Raw genomic sequence first — 26055 nt, 5'->3', positions numbered from 1 at the left:
CAGAAAACACTGTGATGATCAGTTCTGTTTAGGTGCAATAGGGAAAACCACACTAAGGCAGTTTATATGTGGGGTTCGATTTGCTTCGAATTAAATCAACAAACTTACTCAGCAAAAGCAGCCCTCCCATCAGGGATATACAGGAATAGAGGTATGGCAGGTAGAATTCCCAAAGATCTAGAAGAAATGATTTCAAAAACAAAAATGTAATTGACCTACAACGAGTTTAAAATTTTTTAACAATACATAACATTAGGTTTTTACAGATTTTTCAGTTCAAAACTCAACTTTTTGCCAGATATAAATGTCAACATTCTGGACATTTGACTAAAACATGAACCTTGTTGGGTTTATAATATCTGTGTGTTCCACAAATCAGAGCGGTAAAGTATAATTTCTATTTGACTTTCTAAAATTATTTCTCAACTTGGGACAGTTTGGAACTCCCCTAAATACACTTCTTTATTTTTTTTTTTTTTTACTTTGATGGCTATCCTGCAAAGAGTAGACCAAGTCATTACTTCCCAGGTAAGTCTCAAGTCTTTATAGTCAAATCTCAAGTCAAGTCCTATCGTTGACATTTCAAGTTATTACAGGTCACGTTGAGCTGTCCTTTAAACGTTAAATGAGGTGAGGAAACAAATATTGGGATCAATACAAAATAATATTTTTATTATTTTGCATTGTAATTTTTTTTCACTTTAATAAGAGCTGTAAGTCACTTCAAGTAAAGACACTTAAGTCCAAGACGAGTCTCAAGTCTTTACTAATATAACCAAGACAAAGACAAACAGGTCCAGTTTAACACCCTAATCTAAGAGGATCAAGAGACCAAATCAAAATAAAAGAAGTACGTGTGCATACATGCATGGGTTGTCAGTCTTTCAAAATCTGGTCAACGAGGTAAATAAAATTTCAAGTTGTGTTTGGGGTGAATCAAAGACAAAGACTATTAATTAAAGTAAAACAAAAATCACCTCTGGAAAGTGATTATTATTGGGTCATAAAGTAGGTATCTAGGAGCTTTCGCTTTTCAAGAAGGATAATTCTGATTCACAGTTGTAAAACTTTGCACCTCTCTGACCCTCCTGCAGGTTAAGTTTTCTAGTTGTAATAGGGACAAGGGTGAGGGCCTTCACAAATGGTGAATGGTTCACCCTTTTAGGATATTTCTTATACTTCAAATTACCCTTTAAACACCAGCTGTCCATAGACGTAATTTGGTAAATATGTTGAAAAACTTTTTTCAAAGTCCTTCTCTTTTTTTAAAGTCCAAATTTAGGATGACTAAAGACCAAGGAGGTCAGGTTTAGTTACCCCATTTGATCACACTTAAAAGGTAGGGTCGGCAATTTTTCTGGAAGTTTCACCAAGTACCTTTCTGAATAACATGCGCAAGACCGCCTTACCTGCTCTTCCACTCTTCAAGGGATTGTGTGTTAAAAAAAAAAATAAAATAAAATCTCCCAAATCCACTCTAGTCTTATTTCTTTCTACTGATGTCTTCCTCTTCTCATAAACTTGTACACAATTTGCTCCTTGCGACTCTCAGCCATGTTCAAAGTATACGGCGAGAGCAGCGGAGCTACAATGAACGGCTAACACCGAAGCTAACCGCTAAGCTAACCAGATACATAAACGCTAAAAGTGCACATACAAAGCCAGCGAGCGGAAACAAACAAGGAACATACACGCACACTGGTGTTACGTGAGTCTATGAGAATGACTGGTAACCAATAGATAAGGTTATTCCCCCATAACTTGAGGGACAGAGGGGTTGACAGCAGGACCAAAACAAACCCGTTCTTTTGTTTTTGTGATTCGTTTTTACAGGCCTGCAGCTCCCACAGAGCTAAAAAAAATTTAACCTAATTATTCTGAATATATAATGTATTGACTACTTTTTGGATGGAAGGACAATTTCACCCAGTAAGACGAAAAGTGTTTCGAACAGGATTTCCAACCACAGCTTTAACAACTTACCAACATTTAGACACCCATAACCATCACATGGATCCCTTTTTACCATTTACTTTTCACCCACAGTTACATGTGGTTTAGATGAAAGACTTTGTCTCTATGTCTTATTTTCGAAAATATCTGTACGTGACTTAACAAAAATGAATTACCTTTAAAGTTTTGTGCTCTTACAGTTAAAACAAAGAGAAATATCTCAAGCCACATACCGTAGAGGGATTCCATACTGGCTGCATCGTTGTCAATCAGGGCTGATGCCACCCACACAATGCCGAGAATGAGCAGAGCCAGGAGGAAAAGCATCACAAACGTCTCCAGGATGCGTGCCTTTATGCCCTGGAAGAAGAAAGGTTAAAGGCTATGGTTCAGAAGCATTCTAAATTGGATGCTACAATTTAAATTGTGATCATAAAAAAAAAACACGAGTAACAGGGCTTTCATTAAAGAAGAACATTGTATGCTTAATGGTTCGATTAAATGGCAATGCTTGACACTAGTTCTGCTGTGTTTTGTGTATTCTGGATATATTTATGTTGCAACAACTGGTTACATAAGCTGACAAGTTAACAGGACTCCAATTTTGCACAAATTGTTTAATAGGTTTAATAGAGTGCAATTTGTAATCCTAATGCAGTTTCAAAGCAAATCCTGCCATAGACACCTCAATGGCAGCATGAAAACCTCTACTACAGTCTGCAGTCACTAGTTTAGGTTACTAATATGCACGCTAATTAAACGTGGGCTTTAACGTCGATTTTTCTGAGGTTATCTTGAACGTACCTGACTGACCCAATTCACAACCCGTTAGAAGATTTTCCTCCCCGGTATTTTGCCTTAATATTGGTAAATAATGCAAAAAAATGCCTCTGGTAACGCTGTGAGCTTCACTTTCACCGCCATAACAAGTCTTTGTTGTTGGGGGTTACATCAGCTCAACCACCCTAACATGGTGTTTCTACACTGTGGGAGGAAGCCGGAGTACCCGGAGAGAACCCACGCATTTATATGGAGAAAATGCAAACTCAATGCAGAAAGACCCCAGAACCTTCTTCCTCCAAGACAACAGTGGTACCAGCGGTGCCACCGTACACCCCCCACTTGTTCTATCTTTATCTAAAAACAACTTTCTTTCTCATTTTTTGGCTAAACTTATTAAGGGCCACTGCGGAAACCAAAGACCCAGTTGCAGCCCCTGATATAGAAAAACAAAACCAAACAGGCACCAACTTGGGTCAATTCAGAACTTGCACACTAAAAAATTGAATACCTGGAGAATAAAAAAAAAAAAATTAAAACCCACAGTAGGCAAAGGGCAAACATTCATACTTCATACAGAACAGCTTATATTTAATGAAGTGGCCCTCTTGCTATGAGGCAACGTTGCCAACCACTTATTGTCCTTTAAATCATCCTTACATAAAAAAAAAAAAAAAAAATACTTACTAGATGCCATTTCCAACATCTGACATTAACATTTTCAACAGGAAACAGCAAATCCCTCCTTTTTAAACTGCCTCACTTAATAACAGCGGGACTTCCACTAACACTACACAAACATCACACAAAGGCTCCCATGGATCTTTGTGTAAAACAGCTCTTTTATACGCGCTTATTGTAGTCTATAAAATGGGCCGAGCAGAGGCTGACAGTGGCAGAGGCGAAATTAAAAAGAGGAGGGGGAGCAGGGGTGCCCCGAGGGGCGCAGCTACTGTCTGCGATCAAGAGCAGACCTCCCATATGGGTCCGATTAGCAACTCCCCGAGCGCCGCGGCCAAGTCCCGTGTTGTGTAGACGAGAGAGTTTTTGGGGTAATTTGGGTTTTCCGGGTCACAAACTGCTGAGTGGTTAATAAAGCCCCTTCCTATCGGTTTTCACAGTTTCTAAAACCTCCCTCCTCTGGTGGGGGACACGAGCTGTCTAGCGCCGAAAGATGGATAGGCGCTCCCATACACATGTCAGGTACGCAGCCAGACGTGGGATAACAAGCGTTCCCTGCCTTTTTGGGTAGCCGTTTAAATTAAGGACACGTGAGCAATTTGTTACCAACTAACATAATAGCTGTGTGGTTGCTGTTCAGTATTTGCCAACAAGTACATTAAGGAGGACCCTGTTTGAATGCTTCCCCTCTTAATCATGGGGCCACTTTATAGAGTGGAACCGGCTGTAGTCTGTGGAAGTAAATCATACCGTGTTCCTCATTCCTCAGCATCCTCCCGACTACACCTGTCCTTCGGGGGTCTGCAAATACTCGTTTGTGGTATTTGGCAATTTGAAAGTTGACGTTTTGTGCATACCCGTGCAACACAAACATACAGGAGGTTACAAAATGCGGTTGTAATCTTGTCACATTACAACCACCAACGGCAGCAGATTTCACTGAGATTTTACGCGATAGAGCAAATGAAGTGCATGAGGGTGAACTGAAAGTTAACCACACTTGGTTTTCAAACATTTCTTTTTTCTCTCTTTTTTACAAAGGAAAGTCTACATAGTCATCATTCAGTCATACTTGGCAGAAAGCATCAAACTGGGACTCTTTAGGTCTGGACTTTGACTGGGCCATATGAACACTTGAATATCCCCTGACTTAAAGCTGCAGTAGGGAGTTTTGAGGAAACTGTGGACTGCACTGCAAAAAGGGAACTAAAAATAAGTAAAAATCTTCTTAAAATATGTATATTTTTCTTTGATTTGAGCAGCTAAATAAGACTATTTGCCAATGGAGTGAGAATTCCTACCTCTAAAATAAGATTATTAGACATCCTGCACCTGAAATAAGATGATGGAGATGAATCGTTCTCATTTTAAGTGTAAAAATCTTATTCCATTGGCAAATAGTCTGATTTACCAATACACTAATTTCAAGAGGATTTTACCTACTTTTAGTTCCCTTTTTGCAGTGTGGGGAGGAAAACTCGAACAAGCACCCCTTACAGGTCCCTCCCCCTTGCTTTCTGCTGCACTGCAGCCCTCCCTCCACAGCTCCTTACCCACAGCGGAGCCTGCCGTGATGCTTTGATTTTTACCTGTCTGTCTGAGCAGGGCCACTCCCAGAATTGGCTGTTTTACCGTAAAGCCGGTTGTTTCTCCACACAGCTGCAGCCCACCGGCAAACTTGGGCTGGAATTATGGTAGCGCTGTGCGGGGGAGGGGGTGTGAGCAGCACGCAGACAAGAGTGATTGAGACTGCTAACAGCCAATCAGAGCCAGACATTCCCCTCGGCTCTGATTGGTTGTTTCCGACCGGGAGTGTGTGTTTCTGCAAGTGACATTAGGACCACTGGGAGGAGCCAGAGGTGCTTGATTTTCTTATTTTCTTTTTCTTTTTTTAAGATTATCGGTCTCATATTTTACTGTCAGAACAAAGTGATAGATTTAACAAATATTTAAAACATAGATTTATACAAAAGTTCTCTACTGCAGCATTAAACCACACCTGTGGTTGTATAGTTGTGGTCCGCCCAACTCTCGAGTCTTTGACAGTCGCCAACAGACGTCCGTCCAGGACTGCCCTGTACTTGGCTCCAATCAACCTTCCTTGGGCGGACAATGGCGCTGGAGCCAGGAGTTTGACCTGCAAACGGTGGGTTGCCGGTTGGAATCCCCACTCCAGCCATCAAAGTTGTTATGTCCCACTTTGCCTGTTGTTGGTAGTGGCACAGATTGTTTGGTAGCACATTTCCTGTCAGTCTGCCTCAGGGCAGCTGTGGCTACAAACATAGCTCACCACCATCATGGTGTGAATGGGTGAGTAAATGTAGTGTAAAGCTCCTTGGGGTCCTCAGGATACGATGACACGCTATACAAGTACAGACCGTTTACCATTCTTAATACCTCTGATCAGCTTTCCTTTCTCTGCTGAGGAAAAGCCTCTCCCACACATCATTATATTTTTTTATCGTGGAGATTGAGTGCTCAGAATAAAAAGCAGTTTTCTTTTTTTCACTACAAAGCATTTCTTTAATGTTAGGTAAATAATGTTGTTTTTTTCTTGCCACTACATAAAAAGATTTGAGGAGCGCATGGCTATTAGTTGTCTCGTTGAGAAACTCTGCAGCTCCTCCAGAGGTAACTTGGGCCTCTTCTTGGATTCCTCCTCTCCTTGCCAGCTGACAGCTTAAATGAATGGCCGCATTTTGGCAGAATAATAGCCGTTTCATAATCTTTCCATTTTCAAATGATGGATCAAACACTGTCCCTGTGAAATATTTAATGCTTTGGATCTTTTACAAGCCAACTCCTCCATAAACTCCTCCACAACTTCATCCCTGGCCTGTCTGCTGTGTTCCTCTGTCTTTATGATGCCGTTTGCTCGCTAATGTCGTCCAACACTACGTTTTGGCCTTCACAGAACAGCTGGAATACAAATTAGGCAACTTGTGGAGGGAACTGGTTGCAGTAGATTTTATTTGGGTGTATCGGGGTAAATGAGGATAAATACATATCAAAGCGACACTTTATATTTTTACTTTCCAAAAACGAAAAAAGAAACAAAAAATTAAACCAGTGTTTCATCGTCCTTCAACTTCCACATCCTGCTCTGTTTTGTGCTGGTCTATCCGGAAAAAAAAAAAAAAATAAATCCTAATAAAGTACATTGAAGTTTGTGGTCATAATAAAACAAAGTTTGAAAAAGGTCAAAGGGTCATGCACAAGTTTGCCAATCACTGCATCTCAAAAAAATGTCTACACATAACCACTCATGTATTGAGGGTGTATTAACACCACAATAGGGGGATAAGAATGCAGGCTTATTCACATTGGTGTAAATCCCCTGCAGCATCCCTTTGCTATTATTGAGCAATTACATGCCAATCACCTCCTCATGTTTCCGGAAAAGCCTCAGTGAGGGTAGAAGTTTCTAGCACAAGCAAGAAGATAATGGGCAGAGACCAGAGTGCCCCAGTGTGGCCAACACAAACACTGCAGCCATTTTATAGTTAACTGGGTATACACAGTATAGAACCATTTAAACATATCAACACTGTTTGTTTTGCACAATGAAAATATGCAATGACCTGAAATGTGCGATTTTGTGCAAATGGACAATGCATCTACACATCAGACGAACATTAATGTTCCTCAGTCGTGTTCATTTAAATCTTGCATCCTTTAGACGGACATTATACTCATCACAGAGGAGAGTAGGGGGGGATGACGAATGAGAATAAAAGAGAAGTAATGAGAGGGAACAACATAGGAGGACTGGGTGAGGAGAGGAGTCTACGTCTGAGCGAATCTCCTTCCCCAGAGTTAGGAGAGGTGAGAGAGAGGAATGCTTTCAGGGACTTCAACCACGTCCCACACGTGTACTCTTAAGGATGCATCAGAACACGCAGGACCCACAGGCGGGACATGTGTCCAGTCAAGCACACCGGTCCACCTTAACAAGCCGCCCATGCCAAACCGAAGGTATATTCCCTTTAGATCGGTCTCTCAATCATTTATAAGGCTCAAATCATTCCACATTCTCATCATTCAGGGCAAAGGCAGAGCTCATCACCTCCTTTACTGTCATCTACAATCTACTGATTCAGACATAATTTCACTCAACACTTGTTAGTGGAGGGGGGGCAGGTGGGGGGCTTTGTTTCAAATCACATAAGAAATAAGCATGGTTTATAAATAGAAGATGTCCAAAAAGAGTCGTCGTCAATGATCAAAGATTTAATCGTCAAATGGTGACGGCTTGGAAAGCTGAAGAAGACCTGTGCCTTGGCATCCAGAGTGCCCGCTGAAAGTTTCTATTCTTGCTCATCTAAATGTGTAACTACCTCTAAATATAGCAGTCCTAAAATATTCAGCATCCGCTGATCCTCACACCGACATCCAGCGAGGGGCTGGTTGCCTGCAGATCTGCTTATACAAGACTGGAGAGACTTCCAAGAAATGTGTGTGGCAGCCAGAGCAAAAAAATCAAAGCAGCATCTGCCTAGAAAAAGTGTTCATACCTCTTAAACTTTTCCACTTTTAGGCACAGCAGGTCTTGATGCTCATTTCCAATTTTTTGATGAAATCTCATTTTATTTTTTTTGAGGTGGTCGTTCATACTACTATTAAACTCGGCCGCCATCAGACTTCTGTTTGAAGGGTTCAAGACCGCAAAGCGGCCCGCATGCGCAGATAGCAGAAAGGGACGTCACACAGTTTGCGGAAGTTTCTAGAAGCGTTCGATAAAGTTTTGTGTAAAAAAAAAAAAAAAAAAGTTGTTGAGAGATGTGAGCCAACAATCTTAAGACCACATGAAAGCAAAATGAAGTAAATTAAGTAGAAAGCAGCACATGTATTAACACGTGTATCGCATATGGGCAAAAATATCGGATTTGGGTTACATTTCCCTACAGTGTGAACGTAGCCGTAGTCGCATCTCAACCACAGATCTAAATGCATTTATATTATTGGAGGTTTATGCCACAGACCAATGCAAAGTAGCAGTTCATTGGGAAGTAAGTGCCAAAAAAAATTTTTTTTAAAATAAAACAAAGCCTCTGCAAAACAAACAAAACTGAAAAATGTGGCAAGCTTTTTTATTCAGAACCCCTTTGATCGGATTCCCTTAAACACAATCCAGGGCAAATAACTTGTTTTAGGAAGTTACATAATTAGTAAAAGGGAATTTAGTCCTGGAGGTTTGTTGTGTACAAACAGCATCATGAAGTTAGAGCTGGGTAATATATCGAGATTTTAAAAAATATTGCAATATTTTAAAAAAAGCTATAAGATGAGACTGTATCATTTATATCAAGATGGTCTATGTTGTGTTATAATTATACTTTTATGTATTCCAGCAGGTTTATCCCAAATGTGCCTGTGAGACATGTGGGATAAAGCTTTGATTCAGAGATTATAATTACTTTATCAAGAGAAAAACATATCGAGATAAATATCAGATATCGGCATTCAGCCTAAAAATATTGTGACATTATTTTTGCCACATATTGCGCAGCCCTACATGAAGTCTTTACAAAAATTAAAAAGGTATGCCAAAACTGCAAAAGACGTGGCTCTCCACCTAAACTGTCGAGGCAGAAAACGGGAGCTTTAATCAAGGGAGAAGGACCATGGTTACTCTGGAAGAGCTGCGAGATCCATGGCTCAGGTGGAGAGCACGACTGCTAGAAGTGATTCAACAAATCTTATGTAACACAGCCCAGAAGACTGCCGTTATCAAAGGAAAGCCATGACAAGACCTCTCAGTAGCTGCCATGTAAAAAGCTGGTGAAGATTCTCAGTCATCCAGGGCATGGTCAATCCAAAAAAAGTAAAAAAAACAAAGCAACTGGACTTGTTTTCCGTAGTTGAAGACGTTTCGCTTCCTCTCCATGAAAGCTTTCTCAATTCAAAAGGTGAATTGAAAAAAGCTTCTTTTGAATTGAGAAAGCTTCCTGGAGAGGAAGCGAAACGTCTTCAACTACGGAAAACAAGTCCAGTTGCTTTGTTTTTTACATTTTTTGGACTGCTATGTAAAAAGGAAAAAGGTACAAGATTGTCTGACATGCACAACACTGTGTGAGACGGAAAACTAACGCTCAGAGAGTAACCCTACATGCAAAGCTAGAGGAAAAGGCCAGAGCTAAATCCCACTGGGCATCTGTACCAAGACTTCAAAATTAAATGTGGTTAGAAGCTCTCCATCCAATCTGACTGACGCTGAGCTGCTTTGCAATGAAGAACGGAGAAAGCTTTCGGTCTTCGGATGAGCGACGTTGGGTGAGACATACCCCAAAAAGGTGAGCTGAGTGCTTATGTCCACAAACGGACTGGATTTATTTTGTGCTTTTCTGGTCAAAAAAAAAAAATTAATTAAAGGGAAGAGGGTTTAACAAGAGTGTCCTTGCTCCTGCAATCAATCGTGCGCAGGTCAGCAGGTGGTGGCAGAGACCATCCTGCGCGCCATCTCTCTGCTGGCTGTCAGGTAAGCGTCCGACAAGGGGCCCAAGAGCGTAAAAAGAGAGGGAGGGGGCAGGGTACCTTTTCACGTCTTAGCAAAAAAAAAAAAAAAAAAAAAAAAACCCTGTTCTCTTTGGTAAAGACGTGCCAGATGCTCGGGGACCTTATTAGCGTATCCTTCAACCGGGTCGGCAGCAGCGCAGCGACCGTGTCAAAGACAGAAAGCAGAGGAGAAGGACGTTGCCCTGTAAACCTGCTCGGTACACTTCTAAAGACCGTTTGGACTTCTTAATGAAGCACCGATGACGTCCGAGACTGGAAAACGAAGCCAAATCACACTGTATAGGGGGCAATGCCGTGAAAAGAGCTGGCTTGCTTCTAATACAATTATTTATTTCATTTAAACTTAACCCAAAAAAAAAAAAAAAAAACTGAACCCGTTGCATGAAAGAAGTGTGTCTCAGTACGTTTCCTCCATTATTTTTTTTTTTATTGTTTACGCCTAACAGCCTTTAAGCCATAATCTACATTTCCAGCTCTGCCCCCGAATGATGGATACCCTTTCTCTGAGCAAAAACAGCTTGGGATCTGGTCAAGAACCGGTTAAGTTTCGGCCACGGCGTTTTTTTTTTTTCACTTCGAGTCTAGAAAAACTGAGTCATGAAAGGACAGGAAAATCTTGTTTGTCCTTTTTAAAATTCCCCCGCTCGAGCTAATATGTTGCTGTGGCAACGGACATTGTAACGGGCGGCTTTAGGGAGACACCGTGACCTTAAAGGAAGGTATGTAAACACCACTATATTCTCCGGCCGGGGCCTGCCTAGAAAGAAGGCCTGGGAAAAATGTCTGCATGTGCAGGAGATTTGAAATAAATATCCAGGCCCCCATTGTGGAGCTCCAACAAAGAGGAGTATCTTAGTAACACCAAACAGGGTTTGCTGGGCGAGACGTTTTCTACGCCCCCCCCCTAACATCCCCTCCCTCCCACCCTCCCTCCACCTCCTGCACAATAAACACACTTCTCATCATCGGCGGGTTAGGGCTTAGGATGAGATTGATGAGGAGTTTCTTTAACTACCAGATGAAACCTGTTGGCCCTTCGCTGGGTCAGTCGTGGGGTCAAACTCGTTCCAACTCGTTTCAGGATCAAAAAGATACTGGCCCGGGACTAAAAGACTATGCAACGCGTAGCGCCTGCACTAGTTTAGATCATCCTGAACGTGAAATAATAATTAGCAGCTGAAACTGGGGGCAAAAAAAAAAAAAAACAGACACGCTTCGCTTCAATGCCAAAAATAGATTGAGACCGTCTTTATCAAAACATTTTGACATAAAAATTGCTTCAGGCTGCTAACGGTTCCCTTCAGTTGATTGAACACTGCAAAAAGGGAACTAAAAGTAAGTAAAGCTTTCTTAAAATTAGTATATTTTCCCTTGATTTGAGCAGCTAAATAAGACTATTTGCCAATGGAATGAGTAATTTTACCCCTAAGATAAGATAATTAGATATCTGGCACTTGAAATAAGATGATGGAGATGAAATGTTCTTATTTTAAGTGCAATACTCTTATTCCATTGGCAAATAGTCTTATTTAGCTGCTCAAATCAAGGAAAAAGACACTAATTTCAAGAAAATTTTACTCACTTTTAGTTCCATTTATGCAGTGAAGTCTCCTACATGGCTGAAGAAGACATCTTCAGTCTTGTGGGGGGCAGACAGATTAAATCATTGAGTTATTATTGTTACAATGTCATCTAATAATGATAATAACAAGAGGATGAAGAAAAAGAAAAAAAGAAAATCGGCGAGAACCGTAAGTGTGGCTGCATAAACTCTAATAAGTAATACTAACAGTTAACACCGCTACAACCCTCGGCGCCAAAAGTAATACAGGTCTTAAGCAAAAAATCTGAGAAGGCGGCCGTAAAGTGGGAGACATTTTACAGCAGCAACTAAAGCGAGATCATAATTTCTGACATCACAAACCCTTAGTCCCCCCTGATTCATCCACAATTTGGACAATTTGTTAAACTGTTAATCATCCGGCGTGACAGAGCCCCTAAAGAGTTGCGCATTAAAGAAAAAAAAAAAAAAGACACGCATTAAAAAAAAGTTAGAAACATCCACATTTCCATCCTTATTCCGTTGGCGTCTTTTAGTACATCGTCAAAAGTAAACACGGCCACATGAAAAGGCTGACTTATAGCGTTAGCGGTGAGGTTCATCATTCACTTCATTTCCGCAGTCAAAGAGACGTCGCGGGGCTACAACATAAGCCCGGGAGGTTAAAATGCCACATAAAACCTTATTACATCTTGGTCCATTGCTATTATTGGATGAAAGGATAATATCACATTATAAAAACGGAGATCTGTGTTTTACGTTCCTCTTGCCATCGGGGACACTATTTCCTTTACAGGCGGCTCGGTCTTTCTGGAGGAAGCTCGAGTGTCAGCCCCCCCCCCCCAAACACAATATATATCTAAAAGTGAAGCTCAACACTGAACAGTGTTGCCCCTGAACAGATTTATGGCAGCTACGCTTCCAGAGACTGATAACGTGCCTCGGGTCGCAAATTGCTTCCAAACAGCAAACTTTTATTTATTTTGCCGAGGTTCTCTTTCTATTAAACTAACAAACAAAAAAAAAAAAAAAGAAAACAAAAAAAAGGTGGATGCATGGTTCCCTGAAAACAAGGTAACCCCACAGCTTGATTCTGCCACCACCATGTTTTGATGCTGAGGATGGTTGCTTCAGGTCATTAGACTTTCTGATTGCTGCTTTTTTGGCAACTCTCTGCAGCTCCTCCAGAGTAACCATGTCAGATCAAGTAGGACAGCCATGACTCTTTGATCACTGTTGTTGACTGGACTTTATTGAAGAGCATGAGGATGAAAATATCTCATCAGAGATGCATGGGTCTTTTCCTTCCACTGGCCAATCATGCAGTGCTTTGTGTGCATCCATCATACCAAATCCCAATATAAGTTATGAAAAAAGTATTTTATGTGACCGTAAAACGTGAAAGAACGTGAATGTAAAAGAGATCAAGGGGCATCGTTACTTTTTAAAGACTATACTACTATTTAAGACCAATCTGGTCGATTCTGTAGTTCATGCTTTTCTTTTGCTCTCGATTACTTCGATTCTGGAGTCATTTCTTTTTAGGGCTTCAGGGAGTTGAATATAAATGGACCCCTATATTGCTATATTTGGGCATCAATTGTTTTCCTCGAGAAATTTTCCTTAAAAAAGGAGGAAATACTTGTGGTTTAATTGTTGCCGTCTGCGAAAAGAAACCCGATAGTTATTCTGGCTAATTTTCATTCTGATGTAACATTCTCATCGAATACTTTGTCCTTACCAACGTCGGTGTATGGATAAAAACAGTATAGAAATTTATATTCAATCTATTACTTGTGGCCCTTTTTAATAGTCTACATATGTTTTGATTTTAGTCCAATTTTCCATTTGTTTTTGCTTGTTGGAAAAAGAATCCGCGTCATTACTGTATGAAATGGGCATCAACTTGTTCCCTCTCTTGAAAAACAAGAAAGAAAAAAATAACTAACTTGTTTAAACGAAAAAAAAAAAACAAATATGAGAAATGTCTTGCTCCCTAAACATCAGGACTTGCTGTTTACATAGGAAATCCAATTAAAACAATTAGTGGGCTGCCTATACACTACTGTATGGACGGATTTTTATGTCCTTTGGTCAGCGGAGACATAAACCAGAGAGGTTTCAAACTGTGACCCAGGATAGAGGCAGGTTAAAGGCAAATCTTTCCCTTTCCTTTCTGCAGAGCTCTATTGTCCTGTCAGGTTGCTGCCACTTTATGGACTTCTGGGACACGAGTATCCAGCCTTTTTTTTTTTTTTTTCCTCCTTAGGGTATGGTATGGGGGAGGAGGGGGGGGTAATCAATTAAACGAGGAAGTTCGCTGAGCCTTACAACTCGATTATTAGCCTTCGCTTTTGAAGTTTTATTTCCAGTGGACCGGGGAGGGGTGGGGGTGACAAGGAATCAGGCTTTAAATCAGGGAGGCCGATGCAGCGGTGTTGAAGCGTTTGCAGCCTATGGGCCTTATTGAAACGGTTTGTCAGGATGTGGCACCGAGCGAAGACCAGATTCAGACTTTCAGGGTTAATGAGCTTTCTGCTGTGGCAGCTACAGTGGCCTGTATGAGTCAAGCAGAGGGCACGGGCTACGCACCTGCTGCTGCTGCTGGCTGTTCAGACTACTCTCTTCTTATGATTCAATATCAACTAACAGAAAAATAAAAGCCTTACCAAGTAAAATACACATTAATGTGCAGTAATACAGAGTAAGAATGTACAGAGTTCTGATCGTCCAAGGATATTAAAAGGGTGTTTAAATTTGCCTCAGATGATAAAGTGCAGGGAAGTTCTCAAAAGTGTTGGGCGGCGTCTGTTTTCTAGAACCAAGGTAGGGGGGGGGGAAACGAAATATAGAATGGAGGCTCCGCCGTGACTCGTACCTTTTTTGATCCGGCGAATCCCTCAGACTCCAAAAAGAAATAGGCAAACGGCATCAGGACAAAGAGGCAGAGGTTGGAGAACAGCGACACAAGGTTCCACAGACCTGCAGGAAACGAACACAGGCTTGTTAACGGCGCACACACACACACACACACACACACACACACACACACACACACGAGACGCGACGGCACCCAGGTCACCGCAGCAAACCTTTAAAGATGCCACCTGACCCGCTTTGGCTGGTTTCCCCCTCAGTCCCGCTAAAAGGACTTTACCGGTTGATAAAAGCAGGTTTTGTCAAGCAGCGGGCAGCTTTTAAATCGTGGACTCCACCGCCACCTAGTGGATTTCACGTAACCCATCAAAGCAGAAATGGAGTCCGATGAATCTGCAGCTTTAACATGAGAATACTGGAGCTTTCCAGGGCACACGTTTTCAATTTCGAAGGTTCAAAATGTTTCTGTGCTTCACTTTAATATTAAAATCATAAAAGCTGGGCGTACAAACATTATTCCACAGTCTTAGCTTTTCCTCATTCAGACCTGGAAAATAAATCAAAATCCATAATTTACCACCACAAGACTCTTATATTTAAGGACAAAGCCTTTCTGGTCTATCAGCAGAGGCTTATAATGCATACAGATAAACAATAAAAGTAAAACATTTATCAGAATCAGAATGAGATATACTTTAATAATCCCAGAAAGGAAATTACTACTTATTATGTTATTTCTAATCCAAATGTTGAGCTTTTTAATCAACTGAGTGACGAATAAAACATATTGGCTGCCGTGTTAACATCCATCCATCCATCCATCCATTTTCCAAACCGCTTATCCCTCATGGGGTCGCGGGGGTTGCTGGTGCCTATCTCCAGCTGTCAAATGGGCGAGAGGCGGGGTACACCCTGGACAGGTCGCCAGTCTGTCGCAACAATAAATTTATAAGGAATAGTCTCTGCATGTCTTGTGGTGGCAAACCACATCTTGCTAGTGGTGCCCCAATGGCAAACTCTTTTATTGCCCGACCTGAATAAGGACAGCAAGCACAGAGCTGCAGATGGGTAGACCACGGCTATAAATATATGGCACAACGTGATAAGTAGCATTTAGTTTGTTTACCAGAAAGGGAAAAAAAATAATTATTTATCAATAAACAATAGACAACATCAATGTGTATTTTACAAGCAATGAGCTGAATATTAGGATTTTTTTTGTTTACTTTTAATCAGCTGATGTTCAGCTTTTTGACCGAGTCTGACACCGACCTTCCAGCCAATAGCATAACATCAACTGCAGCAGATCCTGCAGTTTTCTGCATCAAAACTCAGAATATTTAGCTGTAAAAATACAACGATGTTTTCACACACATAAAAAGAACCAAATTAGATTTGACTCGTTATTTTTTACGTTTTTACAACTTGAAAAACGCAACATTTTCAATAAATTAGTAGGAAATAAAGCATATGAAGTTGTCAATGCTGATTTAATGATAGGATGATTAAAGTATTGAAATACATGAAAACTGTTTATTTCTTTTTTTTAATATCACACCCATTTCTTGGTTTACCTGCTATATAAAAAAATGCAGAAAACAATCACATGATATAATTTGATTTTAAGTTGGGCTTTTTTTTCTCAACTCATTTCATTCCCCATCTGCTCCAAGGCTGTAACGATGCTACAGTTTAAAATTCGATACAAATACTAAGAAAAATACCAGCTGGATACTGCGGTAACATTTATTTTGGTTAAGAGCAAAAAATAGGAATGATTATCAAAAGAAAAACTCAACTTTAACTTAACGAATTAGGAGAAAACTACTAGGTAGGGGGCAATTCAGCCCCTCGTTTAGAGAACGATATCACTGTCGCTTCCGTTTGGCTAAACAGTAGACCAGAAAACATTTAGCGGAAGTGTGTACCTTTGATTCGTTGGTGCATTTTTTTATTATTATTAATATTTTAGCTGTGTTTCTTTAGTGTGCAACTGTGTGCTTTAATTTGCCTGTTAAATAGCTGTAGATACAATATAAATGTTACTACTGAGGGACAACTAAAGGATCAGTCTTAATAAAATAAATTGTGTTTCAAAATAAACACGGATCTGGGGGATATGAAACCTACTTTTACAGTGTAAACAAGAATCTGGTTCGTGCAAATGCAAATTGTGCAGCAGCCCTGTGCAGTTTCTTCCTTTCTGGTAACTTTGCATATTTTTTTCTTTAGCGATCAACTACAGCAGCAGGGTAGGTTGCGTGGGGTTCCTAGTTTTTTTTTTTTTCCTCCTCAGTCAGCTTTAATCTGGCTCCATTTTCATCAAGTGATGCTGCATCCTTCTGCTCCAAAAAAAACTTTACCTATTTCATACCAGCATGTATATTCAACATGTTTCTGATTAAGTTTTGTAGAGATCTCTCCAGCCATCACCATCTACAATAACTCTGAAGAATTGGATCAATAGCAGTTACAATAACATATAATTTCCTATTGGGATCCATAAAGTATATTTCAATTGAATTGATTTGTCTGAACAGTGTATTTATTTGATGTGATTGTGTAAAAAAAAGAAAAGAAAAAAAATAAGAGGGAAGAATAATTTGAATGAAAAAGGAATCCATGAACAGTGCTGACCATGAATGAGGGAGCCATTGAGCCACTGGATGTAGTAGTTCCTGGGGAAGGAGAGGAGGATCTCGTTGCTAATAATCGAGAAAGGCAGCAGGAAGACGGCACCGCCGGACACAGCCAGCGTGAAGGTGCACAAATATAATCTGCAAGTTAAACCAGGACACACACACAGACAAAAAAAAAATAATAGTTCAGGTAAAAAACACAACCATCCACAATCCAAATAAAAATCGCTTACAACTTCTCAAACGGGTTAAACCTGATTTAATGCTCGGTGGCATGACAGAATGTGTATTTATAGGAATAAAAGTGATAGAACTAATAAAGCAACAAACAAAAACAGACCTAAAGAGCAACAGACTACCAGCTCATCACCAGAGACAGAAAAAAAGCAAATTTAGTCTGCTATTACAGAGCCTATAGCTGTGCAGACGGAGTCATGGACTGATGGAGACTATCCCTGCGGACCATTTCCTTCAGTGGTAATGAGAAGAGAGGACTTTAGTAACAGACGTCCTCCAGGACAACTTTACCTTAAGCCTTTTGTTCTCTTCTCAAAGTAAAAAGTGCATGTTTTACACACAAAGATGGTTTTTACCTTAATTTCTCAGAGCTGAAATTGGTGCTTGAAAGCAAAGAGCCCTTCACTCTTTGTTGAAATATCTGATATTAACCTTTTAAAATCTTCCTACATCTTCTTTCCTTTATTTTCTTATGAGTGATTTCAGTTAACTTAGTTTCTATTTCTGGCCAGTACTTTGCCAGCAGTATAAAGAAATTGCAAAAAGTTCTTGGAGACTAATTTTAAAGCTCATAACTTCTGGAAGACAAGTGAGACAAAAAAAAAAAAAAATAATAATAATAATAATCAGCGACACTTACGATATCCTGTTGACAATGGCATCTTCATCCTCGTGATCATCTTCAAAGTAAAAAAAAAAAGATTTAAGATTAAATTTAATAGTGCTAAAAGGCAGATTACCCCCATAAAATGTTTTATCACAGACCCTGTATAATAATGTAGTAATGTACCTGCTGTAAATAAGCCCCTCCCTCTGAGATTAAGCTGTCATTTATATAAGCCAAAATTCTTCAAATTCTTCACAAACCTCTGTTAAAACGTCAGATTTAATTTATATAAAAACAGCACAATTAAGTAAAACCATCATAAACAATTTCCAAACGTTTTCCACCTTTAAAAGGCTACAAACTGATCTTTCTGTTCGGTTAAACAGGAAGGATGAAGCACCATCTGATTCAGTTAAAGCGTCGGCTCGTCTTCAGCAGGACTCTTTCAGCGCGCTTCATCTCGTCTTGGTGTCGTTTGGCCACTTTGCAAAACTTCTCCAGACACGTGAGACTGTGCGGACGTCTCTTGTCCTCAGCTGACCCGTTTAACCTCTCTAGCAGACAAATGAAGGCTTTCAGTCCAAACTAACCAGTATTTGGCAAAAGAGGATGCTGGTTCCACCCCCGTGTTACGATGTGGGTGTGCTGTTCTTCACAGTCTTGTTTTGGTGCCAAACAGAATTGTGGCCCAGTGTTTTTGAGAAAACGTTAGCCTGGCCTTGACATACCATTTCAACGAGTCCAGGACTGTTGTCACATACAACAGCTGGGAGTCGATAATTCCTCAAGTGTTGCTGCCGGTCTCTTCCAGCCCGTCTGACAGGTTTCAGTCTTTTCCTTCATTTCTTAACAAATCTGAAATTTTCTGTAAAGTCGCAACTTTCTCTTATTTTCTCCATTTTTTTTTTTTGAAAACGGTCTCCTCTGTGCGCCAAGGTGTTGCTAACACTGTAAAAACACTGGCTTCTCCTCTTGACACATGTTTTAATATGAGCTTTCTGGGAACTTTGGCTCTCAGGAATATCAATTGCACCTTTCTGTAAATGTACAGAAGCATAGGTGCTTATTACATCATTACTTGTGATTCACGAAGGACGGGTTAATCTAGGTTATATAGCTCATATTACTTGCGAAGGGACTGATATCAAAGCCCTCAGACTCTGACACAAACTTCTCATGTTTTGTTTTATCTTTATTATCTTTTGCACACTCTAATGTGGGGGGGGGGGGAAACTGTACTCTTGTTTATTGTCTGTTTTTTTTTTGTGTGTACTCTAAGCCGATGTAAGTCCTGAAAAGAATAACATGTGATGACAAAGAATCTTGAATGTATCATTTCTTACATTTTAACTGTCAAATACTTTGGTGTTGATCTGAATTACACAACGTATATTTCACAGTAAATGTAGAAAAGGTTTTTAAATAATTAATTGTGGTCTCATTCGTTGAATCAGAGAAAACAATTACTATGCACTCCAATATTAAAATACAGCGTATTTTTTGGACCATAAGGCGCACCGGATTATAAGTCGCATTAAATATTCTTCCTAAATGTGTAATATCACTTTGCTCCTCCGCGTACACAGCTCTCTCCTGAGAGGGAGAGCTATCCGTCTCTGTCAGGAGGACAGAGTAGTTGAACTACACTGCCCTGTTTTTAACATAGGGCCAAAATAAACTGAACTTTTATTTTGAATTAACTTACTTTGTTTATTGTTACTAGCCTGTACTCTAAGAGCGGCCTGCCTTACATAAATGCACTTCTAGTTTCGACATTACAGACAGGCAGTCTTGTAGACAGCTAAGGGGTCCAATCAGGTAGTGACACAGTGTACCGTAATGCTCCGAATATCCATTGAGCGGAGTGGCTCGTTGCTAACTAAAGTTGTATTTACACATTGTACCACATAAAATTTGCCAGTAAGCACAAAAAGTATGGTATTCATATATAAGGCGCATCGGATTATAAGGCGCATTAAATATTCTTCCTGAATGTGTATTATCACTCTGCCTCTCCTGAGAGAGAGAGAGCTGTCCGTCTCTGTCATGAGGACAGAGTAGTTGGACTACACTGCCCTGTTTTTAACATAGGGCCAAATTAGACTTAACTTTTATATTGAATTAACTTGCTTTGTTTATTGTTGCTAACATGCACTCTAGGCTGCCTTACATGAATGCACTTCTAGTTTCTACATTAAAGTCAGGCAGTCTCAGGGGTCTGATCAGGTAGTGACACAGTGTACCGCACTGAGCTATTTTATACACTTGAGTGCTAATCGCCGGCTGTTAGAACGAGTCACTTTGAAGCCACCAGCCGCCATATTGGTACTCCCTATTTTCCTCCAGTAACTAGGGAATATGTGCGCTACAGCATCGAATAACGAGGATTTTCTCATGTTTAGGGGGGTCTTAAAACTTTAAAAATGTCAAATGCCATACACTTTTATTTTATGTTCTAAAACTATCAAGTACTATATTTAGCATTTTATTCATTGAAATATATATTTATAACATTTATAAATATATAAATAACAATATACACAAACATATTTACATATATGTATACATATACACATACTTATATACATATATATTTAATATGAATAACGTGTAAAATATTTTAGCACCCAATTTCCTAGTAGTTGATAGTGTTAGTAGATCCACTGACTGTATAATTACCTATGAAACGTTTTCACTCAGCCAGAAAACTGCTTGTTGTTGCAACCAAATCCTATGGGATTCTGTGAGAGTAGGGAGTAGCAAGATGGCGGCCAGTGACTTCAGTTTTTCAGCAAAATCAGCACTCCAGTGTATTATATAGCTCAGTGGTGTACCGTAATTCCCTGAATATCCAGTGAGTGAAGTGGCTTCAAACTAAAGTGGTACTTACACATTTCTGAGCACATTGTACCACATAAAATTGGCCAGTAAGCAGAACAAGTATGGTAATCATATATAAGGCACAGCTGATTATAAGGATTTCAAGTGCGCCATATAGTCTGAAGAATTCGGTAGTAAAAAAAAAAAAAGGGCAGATAATGCGTCATGTATTTGGAGAACTTTGATAGTGGAAATACCAGCTAACCTGCCTTCTACCTAAAACACAGAAAGCCTAAACGAGCTTTCTCCTGGTTAAGGGAGACTGATTTAATTATGTGTTGGTCTATAATGTTAAAGATCTTGCCTCTTTAGTCCCCAATCCTTATTGAGAAGGGATTGACATCTTTAAGAAAGTATTTTTTGGGAGCAAATGTTTTTAAATTACAAGCAGCCAAAGCCCTAAACAATGCAGGGTGGATACCGCTCACAGTGACACGGAGCTAAAGCTGACACACGACGCTGAAGAAATGGGTGTAGTCTGTTCCACATACTCCTGCAGATTTTATACTATTGACTCTGTTTTAATCTGAACACAATGAAGGGTTGTGTCTGGGAGCACACACGGCTTTACCCAGATCTTAATAATCCTTCGCGTTCCTGCAGTTGAGGCACAACTGAGGTAAACTCCGATGTAAATAGACTTACCGCTTTTCCTCTTGTATCTGGTTATAATGCAGTAGGACACGATGTAGAGGACGGCAAACAGGAGGAAGCAAATCTGAAAAACAACAACGCGGGAATCTTTAAAAAAAAAGGTGCTGAAGAGGATTTAATGCAAACATTTTTAAGGTTAAAACGATGTAAACCTAAAAAAAAAAAAAAAAAAAAAAAAAAAGCTTGTGAATTTGCACCTAGACGCTAGTCCACAGGGTCACCATGCACGCACACTGCCTCCTTTTCTGGACCATGGAGGGAACACAGAGTACCTGGAAAGACCCCAAACATGCTCAAGGAGAGCATGCAAGTTCCACGCAGAAAGACCCCTGAGCTAAGAATTGAACCCAAGACCTACTTGCTGTAAGGTAACAGTGCTACCAACTACCCCACAAAGGCAGCCCAGTACACAACGTAAAACCTTAAATGTTAAATGAACTGAATTTGCTGTTTTGCTGTTCTACTCACCACACTAGAGTCACATTCATCCTATCGCACACACACATCGTCATTCATCGATACCTAATGGGGTTTAGCGCCATTATGCTATAATGCCATCTCCATCTGTGGGGCCAGACTCACAGCAGCAGGAAACAGACGTTTATCGGCAGATTTCATAATGTGCACAAGCTGAATGGCATCAAAGCTACGGCTCGACAAGAGAAGACGACTACTACGCTATAAAACACCTATCAGAATAAAAGATTACTACATCACACAATTTTGGAGGAGTAAACCAATTTCAGCTAATTCCAATAAACCTGCTATACTGTTAAATGACTCATTAAATTACTCACTTTATAGAATATTCGTGATAAGTTATTTCTTACTACGTTAGTGTTTTGTTTCTTTTCTCTCTGCTGGTCTAACAGTATAGATGAGATAACGTCAGGCCCCAAACTAACAGGATCGTTTTTCCAGAAGGATCAGGCACCGCATTCCTTTTTCCAACTGGGACGCTAATCAGGATGGCACTAATATTAGAAGCTCTCGCTTCAGCACTTTGCACGCCGTCAACAGCGCACACATCCTCCCGGATTCAGCCGTTCCTCAGCCGAACTGCACATTTCACACACGGGTTGCATGAATGCTTCAGGGGGGGGGGAAAAAACAAAACTGTTTCCTCGTCACATACTGTCCCCTAACCACGTGAAAACTATGCGTTTAAAAAGCTACAAACTTTTGTTTTTGCTTTGCCAACTGCGGCTGAAGTCAAACCCAGAATAACCCAGAATCAGGTGTCGAGCGCTGATAAACCGGCTCACAAGAGAAACAGAAAGACGCGTGCCGACAGAAGATAACAGCAAGTTTGAAGCGCGCCGGTCGACACCTCAGTCTTGTTCACACCCTTCCCCGGAGAATTACCCACTAAGCTGAAAAAAAACGGCCTTCACTGCCTTCTTTGTTCCAAGCTCAGGGCAAACACCTCTAACCCCGTTATTGATAGTATTTCACACCTTTATGATACAGCATCTGAACTCCAAGGGACGGCTGATACTGCGTCTTGGCAACAGATATCGTTATCGTAATAAATCAGGGATGCACCGATATGAACATTTGGGCCGATACCGATATTAGTTTTACTGCTTTAAATAACCAACATCGACTATTATATAAGTTATATATTATATAAGTTATATGCATTCCCCTACTGAAAAAAAATACCTTTATTTATTTATGTATTCATTCACAGAGCTGACGTGACTTTTCTCCTTCAGTGAAACAACCCACCACTTTGGCTTCAACACTGTCACATGACTAAAACATTACCACAACGGCCACACACCCCCACCCGATCCTGAAAGAGACCCAAACAGCGACATGGAAATAAAATATTGTAGGGTTTCTCCCACCGTTCAACTACGGAGTTCTAAATGTCGCGAACTCACATTCCCGCCAGGAAGAGAAACGCTCATGAATGACCGGCTAGTTATCCCCGACAGAATTAGCATCGCTTGCGTCGGGAGCGATCAAAATATAACTTATGTATAAAGAGACATGATGGAGACAGAAACTTAAAAAGAGAGATATAAAGTTTATAAAGCTGTCTTCTGTGATATTAATGGAAAAGCTAAGTGGAAGAAAGTCCCCCCACCCCCCGCCTGCCCAGAATTTCTAGGGGAAACATTGTATTGGATGTTAATTTTGGACCAGTTTTACTTAACTGACCTATACCATGTCAAAAAACGATCAATATAGGCCAATCATGTTGTTATTGACTAGGGCTGGACGATAATTCAATAACGATATGTATCAATCGAAGACGTATATTGATGATAGAAAAAAAAGGGTAAATAAAAAGTTCAATAGAGTAAAAGTTTTCCTTCCTTTTGCATTCTAGCCATGTAGGTTAATATTACAGTCATTACATCCTCACCAACCAATCACAACGCAGACCAAGGAACCAAGCTCCCTTCATAGTTCAGAGAGCAGGTGATTTTTTTTTTTTTTTGGTAAAAAGTTGGTTGAATAAAAGGTTTGAGTTTGAATTCAGAGTTTGTGTGTTTTGCATTTCAAAATAGGTCTCTAAGCAACAGCGTAAAATGGCCAGCGCTTCACTTTAAATATATGTTTTAAATTTGTTGATAATTATCCATATCAATCAATATGATTTCTATTTCATCGATATGCTTTTTTTCTACATCGTCCAGCCCTATTATTGACGGTATATCCTGCATTCCTAAGCAACATGCAGCTCTAACTTGGAGGATTAATTTACCGCATAAAGCAAAACATACAAAAATAAATAAATAAATAAACATCTCTATAGAAGAAATACGCTGTGTGGCGCAAATTGTAACAAACACATACAAGCATTTTCAAATGCTGGTTCGGCCATGCAGGAGATTAAACAAATTTATAGGACAGTTTAAACAGCATTATTATTATTAAATATAAATGTACACAGTATATCTTGCTGTCCAGGTTGGAAACTGAAGACACGGTACAGGTTTGTTAAAAAAAAAAAAAAAACCTCCTTGTTTAAAATCTTTTCCTCACCACAACATTCTTGACTAAAGGCTGCCTTAACCAGATTTCTCAAAGAAGCTTTACTTTGCTGTGTTCCTTGGAAGGGCTCTTTTTTTTTTTTTACGATCATTTAATTGGTCCTACAACAGAATTTCTCTGACTACACATCAATCAGACGTACTTCCTCATATCACAGAGTCACGTTAAGCTATTTTAAGCCTAACCAAGGGTGGCCCGGAGAGCGAAATTAGCACAGGCAACATCAAATATGCGTGTGTAAACCGACTCACAGAAAGACTGCTGCTAAACGATACACTCGCTTCTCACCGCGGCGTACGGTTAGGCATGTTGATAGGGGATATTTACGAAGCGCAGGCGCTTGGGACAACGTGTACAAGCCAAGGCTGAAACGTTGAGCCTGCTTGCTGCCGAGACATTTGATAGGCAAAAAAATAAAACAAATGTATGAACTTGGCCAGACAGGGCCAAGTTCTCCAAGAGCTCTCTCAATTTGTGTTACTGGTGCTATATCATCATTAAACTACCTAAAAACAACAACAAGCTGATGAAGTTACTCATACTAAGAGGTAGATTCGTTCAAAAAAAGGGGAAATATATAATAAAATTGATAATCACAATCCAGGTATTGGTTGCACTTTAATTAACCAGCCTTTTCCACACAGAATCACTTCACTTCACCCCTTCTTTCTCTGAGAGACCGCTATCCGGTGTGGGCATCGAGGGCCGCGAACGACTCCTCCAAATGACCAAACGCATCGTTGGCACGCGGAGCATGAATGCATGGCACGTGCAGTTCAATGCCATACCAATTATTGGATCCAAGGCAAGGCAAGGCAAATTTATATGTATAGCACATTTCAGTACAGAGACAATGCAAAGCGCTTTAAATCAAATATAGTAAATAAAAGCAAGTAGGAATAAACTGTAGAAACAAAATAGAACATGAGAGAATAGAAACTAAACGCAAAACATTAAAAACAGTTGGACTACAAAGTTGAACTAGTGATGTTTCAGGAAAACAGTTTACCTAGAACAATCAAAGGCAATCCTAAATAAATGTGTCTTTAATCTTGATTTAAAGGGAACTCAGGCTTTCCGCACTTTTACATTTTCTGGAAGTTTGTTCCAGATAAGTGGAGCATAGGGACTAAATGCTGCTTCTCCGTGTTTGGTTCTGGTTCTGGTTCTGCAGAGTAGGCTGGAGCCAGAAGACCTTAGTGGTCTGGATGGTTGATCCACTGATAACAAGTCTGTGATGTATTTAGGTGCTAAGCCATTTAGGGATTTATAGACTAATAAAAGTATTTTAAAGTCTATTCTCTGAGATACAGGGAGCCAGTGTAAGGACTTTAGAACTGGGGTGATGTGCTCAACTTTCTTAATCTTAGTGAGGACCTGCAAACCTTGCAAACATTGAAACTGTAATTATAAGTATGGTTTACTGCATAGTGCAGCTCTAATCAAGTGCCAGCCACCAGAACTGACAAAGACTCCTGGATAGGTGACGGAACGTTTTCAGGAAAACTGAGCAAAAGTCCTGTTGCTGTCACAACAAAGTTACTTGTAGTATTTTATTAGCAACACAGAAACTAAGTCAGTTCTCCCCCTTCTTCTCCAAAGCTACACAGATGTGTCAACTTTATACATCTCGGCATGTCTCCAAGTATGAAAACGACTGA

At 40.1% G+C, this 26055-nt stretch overlaps 1 protein-coding gene across 6 annotated transcripts in view; it reads right to left on the bottom strand.

Annotated features, from left to right (window-relative positions):
* lmbr1 (limb development membrane protein 1) overlaps positions 1 to 26055 on the bottom strand; it is a 55670-nt gene that overhangs the window by 28737 nt on the left and 878 nt on the right. For all 6 annotated transcript variants that reach the window (XM_036125053.1, XM_036125056.1, XM_012853160.3 and 3 more), the window contains exons 2-7: positions 21377 to 21449; positions 17885 to 17924; positions 17006 to 17145; positions 14370 to 14473; positions 2187 to 2313; positions 109 to 177 (exon numbers count right to left, since the gene is read on the bottom strand). In XM_036125053.1, coding sequence (XP_035980946.1) covers positions 109 to 177; positions 2187 to 2313; positions 14370 to 14473; positions 17006 to 17145; positions 17885 to 17924; positions 21377 to 21449 — 553 coding nt within the window. The remainder of the gene's footprint in view (positions 1 to 108; positions 178 to 2186; positions 2314 to 14369; positions 14474 to 17005; positions 17146 to 17884; positions 17925 to 21376; positions 21450 to 26055) is intronic.

Source organism: Fundulus heteroclitus, chromosome 21 (genome assembly GCF_011125445.2).
Source record: "Fundulus heteroclitus isolate FHET01 chromosome 21, MU-UCD_Fhet_4.1, whole genome shotgun sequence".
NCBI lineage: Eukaryota > Metazoa > Chordata > Actinopteri > Cyprinodontiformes > Fundulidae > Fundulus > Fundulus heteroclitus.
Note: the sequence above shows the minus strand (reverse complement) of the source record. Positions and strands in the feature narration are given on the sequence as shown.